Source organism: Benincasa hispida, chromosome 4 (genome assembly GCF_009727055.1).
Source record: "Benincasa hispida cultivar B227 chromosome 4, ASM972705v1, whole genome shotgun sequence".
Classification (NCBI taxonomy): domain Eukaryota; kingdom Viridiplantae; phylum Streptophyta; class Magnoliopsida; order Cucurbitales; family Cucurbitaceae; genus Benincasa; species Benincasa hispida.
Window position 1 is genome coordinate 15,142,939 of NC_052352.1, and position 5,020 is coordinate 15,147,958.

Below are 5,020 nucleotides of genomic sequence, written 5' to 3' on the forward strand. Positions count from 1 at the left end.
ATTGCACACGGTTTTTTTTACAAAGACTTGGTATTGATTATGAGGAGACGTATTCTCCGATGGTAGATGCAATTATATTAAGATATTTAATTGCTCTAGCTATGTATGAAAATCTGAACATGCATCTTATGGATGTAGTCATAACATATTTGTATGGATCTCTTGATAATGATATTTACATGAGAATTCCAAAAAAATTAAAGGTACCTGAAACATATAAATCAAATTCCCGAGAATTGTATTAAATAAAATTATAGAGGTCATTATATGGATTGAAACAATCCGGACGAATGTGGTATAATCGCCTGAATGGATATTTGTTGAAAGAAGGATGTCAAAACAATCCAATATGTCCATATATTTTTATAAAGAAATCACAGTCAAACTGTGCTATTATAACTGTATATGTTGACGACTTAAATATAATTGGAACTCTTAAAGAGCTTTCAAAGGCAATAGAATATCTTAAGAAATAATCTGAGATAAAAGATCTCGAAAAAATAAAATTTTGTCTTGGCTTGCAAATTGAGCATTTATCAGATGAGATATTTGTTCATAAGTCAACTTATATAAGAAAAGTTTTGAAAAGATTTTATATAGACAAAACACATCCATTGAATATTCCAATGGAAGTTCGTTCATTAAATGTGAGGAAAAATATATTTCGACCTCAAGATGACAATGAAGAACTTCTTGGTCCTAAAGTACCATATCTTAGTACATTGCTAATAATACAAGACTAGATATTGCATTTTCATAAAATTTATTAGCAAGATATAGTTCTTCTCCAATTAAAAGACATTAGAACAAAATTAAGCATATACTTCTTTATCCCGCAAAATGATTGACATGGATTTGTTTTATTCAAATAAATTGAATTTTGATCTGGCTAGTTATGTAAATTTTGAATATTTATCTAATCTAAACAAAGCTAGATCTCAAACAAGTTATCTATTCACATGTGGAGGAATTACTATATCATGGTGATCGGTGAAACAGACCGTAACAGTCACATCCTCAAATCATGATGAAATTCTTGCAATTCACGAAGCTAATCGAGAATGTGTATGTCTAAGATCAATGACTTAGCACATTCATGGAACATATGGTTTATCTTCTAGTAAAAATCTTCCAACGATATTATATGAAAACAATACAACATGCATATCCCAAATCAAAGGAGGATATATTAAAGGAGATAGAAAAAAATATATTTTACCAAAGTTTTTTTACACTCATGATCTTGAAGAAAATGAGGACATTACTATACAAAAAATTTGTTCGAAAGATAAGCCGACAAATTTATTTGCAAAATCATTGCCAACCGCAACATTTAAAAAATTAGTACTCAATATTGGAATGCTGCGACTCATAGATCTTAAGTGATGTTTTTCATGATGGGAGTAAATATATTGTATTATTATAGGAGTATATATTATATGAAATGTGTACTTTTTTTCTTCACTAGTGTTTTTCCCCTTGAGTTTTTCCTAATAAGGTTTTAATGAGGCATTTTCATATATATATATATATATATATAATGGGCATCTAAGAGGAAATATTATAAATATTATAGAAAATAAATACTCATTAGATGCTCATGCTTAGTGTCCATTTATCATGTGTCATGCCCCATTTTCCAAAGTGTTGTCCATGTGTCTTGTAAATACTTATTCTTAGTGTCCATGTAATCCACCTCCTACTTGTCAAATTACCTATAAATAATGGTATTTTGTGGGTTTTGAAAGACACACATGGGGCAAATTCTAAAAAGTTTGGAGAGAGCGGAGAAATCCATAATTTGTTATTTTAATTACTTTTGTTATTTATTTTATTTTATATATTTATAAATATTATGTTAATTTATTTTAATACTTATTTATATTATTTTAATATTATATTTTATTGACATCTATGTTCTCGTCGTGCTTCTCAAATCCACAGCACTTTTGTAATTTTATTTAGATTTCTACTAGAATCTATTAAAAATCTAACTCCAAACCACATAAATAAAAATGGTTCATATTATTAACTCAAAATAGTAAAATCATCTCTTCTGAAATCCTTCTAAAATAACAATAAAAATTATATTATAACTCTTCCAAGTAGGATTTAGAGAAAAGTGGAAAGGAGAAGATTAAAAAAAAAAAGTAATCATTTTTAATTTTGATTTATACAAATTTCTCAAAATCTCTCTCTCTCTCTCTCTCTCTCTTTTTGTGAAGCGTCCGATGGGGGGAAAATCCAACGGTGAATGTTAGTATTGAAATACGCAGTTCTCGTAGAAGAGTCTAGCTTAGATTTGGGAACAAGAGCCGACCCCTTTCGACCGAGAAGCCGTCATCTTCATCATATTCGCCTGAGGCATTCGATAGCCGCGTTTGAAGAAGATTTAGGATTGCCATGGGGAAGCAACCGGTTCGGATGAAGGCTGTGATCTACGCTTTATCGCCGTTCCAGCAGAAGATCATGACCGGGTTATGGAACGACTTGCCCGGCAAGATTCACCATAAGATCTCCGAGAACTGGATCAGTGCCGCCCTTCTAATTACCCCCGTAGTCGGCACCTACACGTATTTTTTTTTTTTTTATCTCCTTGTTCATTTCCTTATTTTCCTTATTTTTGAAATTTCGATTTTAGGGTTTGTTTGTCGATGGTTTCCTCCTTTCATATTTCAAACTATTATCATTAAAAAAAAAAAGGGAAAAAGAACAATCCGGTCATCATTGGTTTCTCGATGAGCTTGAAGGTTTGTCTTTCGATAACACCTGGTTGGGTCCAATATAGATGAGATTTTATATCTTAATCAGATTCAAAGTGGAAATGCATAATTTCACTGACGTGGAATTCTTGTCATGATTTGGTCTTTTCTGGACCAGCCTTAAGATCGTAGGTGAAATATTTCCCCCAAAGCCATTATATTTGAAATATTCGCATATACGAATTTCACCTGGAACTGAGGGCAAATATTTTGATAGATTTCATCTTATTGCGCATAGTGGTTTCAGGTTGGATTGATTAATCTTTGGAATGGAATAGAAAGCTCTGTGGTTTTTGTTTTTGTTTTTTTTAATTTTATTAAAAGTATAGGCGTTGCTTCACTTGACTGAAATTGTTCCTAGGTCATGTCAATCAGATCTTTAATCACCCTTCCCCTATAGTTTTAATTGCGATGTTTTAGGATGGATGATCCTTTCACGGATACCTTTATGATTAATGACCTGCCTCCACAATAACATTTTGCTTGCGTCGAAGCTCACTAACAGTTCTATAAGTATAGTGCTAGGGATGCTCATGTTTGTCATAACCCTAATATGATGGTCATTTCTATCGCGATGTTCATTTTTCTAGTTGTTCTTTTTCATGAACATTGCGGTGGAATGGAGAAAAATGAAAAAAAAAAATAAAGATTGCGGTAGAGATGACAATCACATTGGGGCTAAGATATACACGACGATCCCTAATGCAATATGTTATAAAATACATAGTAGTGCTCTATGATGTGTTTGTGAGGAGCAGGTCATTAATCATTTAAGGGACTGAAAAAGGAACATCCGAAGAAAAAAGAAAAAAAAAGCACTTTAATTGCTATGTTCTGTCTTTAATTCATGCATTTTACCATTAAAGAGCAAAATTAGTTCTGTAGCGCATAGGGTGGAAGTTATAATTTTTTCGATAAATTATAGATTAGACATTAAGAGTTACCCTCCCCTCATATATTATAGAATATACTCTTTCATTATATCGATGAATAGTCTTGTTTCCATTAAAAAAAATAAAAGAATAGATCCAGTTAAGAGGTTTAAAAGACAATAAAAAATTAATATTGGATGATAATGTGATGACTAATTCATGCTTTGTATTATTGTTATTTAAGTGAGACGTAAGAATAACATTTTTGTAGTAGAATGATGAAATGACTATTATCATGCCTGAGAAAACTTCGTATTTAAGTATTTTTGAGCTCTAGATGGGAATGAGCACAACCATAACAATGCTCGTTTTCTAACAACTTTCTGGGAAGATTTTTACCTTCACCTTTCTTAATTTTAAAAATAGAAATTAGAAAAACTAAATGAATATCAAACAGAGTCTAAAGTTTTTCTTTTTCTTTGAAGTGTGCATGATGCATCAATATGTAAAAAGTGTATCATGCAGTGTTAGCATTAGACAAGACCTAATTCTTATTCATGTTGTGTTTTCCTTTTTTCCCCCTTCTCTGAAGTTTGATTGAAGTATCGTTTGCATATACATGTATAAGATAAATGACCTGTATTAGTTGATTGATTGGTGGAAAATGACACTATGGTTGATGAACATGTGGAAGTATATCCTTTTGTAAACTTTTTTTCCCCTGTGGTTCTTAATGTTGATCTCCCACGCATTAAAGGCATCATGTGTGCAAATGGATGCAGGTACGCACAGCAGTACAAGGAGAATGAAAAGTTGTCTCACAGGTACTGAGCGGCCCTGGTCCCTGGGTACGCCATCCATCATCTACCTTGAAGAACTTTTGAACTCACGGTTTTTTCGCAAATGGAGCTCTGATTTCTTAGACTATGAGAATGTGCTTTTATTTTGAGGAACATTTTCTTGCTTGTTTGCTGGAATAAATTACAACAAATTTTTTGTCTTGTGATTACTATTATAAAACGATCAGTGTTACATGCATTGGAATGGTGCGCTCCTCCTGCAGAGTGGAGACTTCTCAAAATCACCCAAACTTTGGACTCCGATTATATTCCATGATATCAGAGTATGACTAAAGCCACCCTATTAATCTCTTCTCCCTTTTCTATTTCTCGTAATCATTAACTTCATCCTCTCTATTGTTTTCCTAATTCGTGAAAATCGATACACTGGCATAGCATACGGATGGAAGAGATCCAATGAGAGCATTGATTTTTTGTTGAAGGGTTATTGGTTGGATGTCATTTCGGAAGAGTGAGAATCATGAGAGTGACATCCAATCTCATATTTTTATATGGGCCTTCTAGGTGATACCGGTTCGGTTTGGTT

General features: G+C 32.4%; 1 protein-coding gene across 1 annotated transcript; it reads left to right on the forward strand.

The window, feature by feature from the left end:
- The first annotated feature begins 2,226 nt into the window (after positions 1-2,226).
- On the forward strand, positions 2,227-4,772 carry LOC120076762 (cytochrome b-c1 complex subunit 8-like). The gene is made up of 2 exons (XM_039030664.1): positions 2,227-2,573; positions 4,417-4,772. The coding sequence occupies exons 1-2, from the start codon at positions 2,404-2,406 to the stop codon at positions 4,463-4,465; spliced, it is 219 nt and encodes a 72-aa protein (XP_038886592.1). The 5' UTR covers positions 2,227-2,403; the 3' UTR covers positions 4,466-4,772.
- The last annotated feature ends 248 nt before the right edge of the window (positions 4,773-5,020 follow it).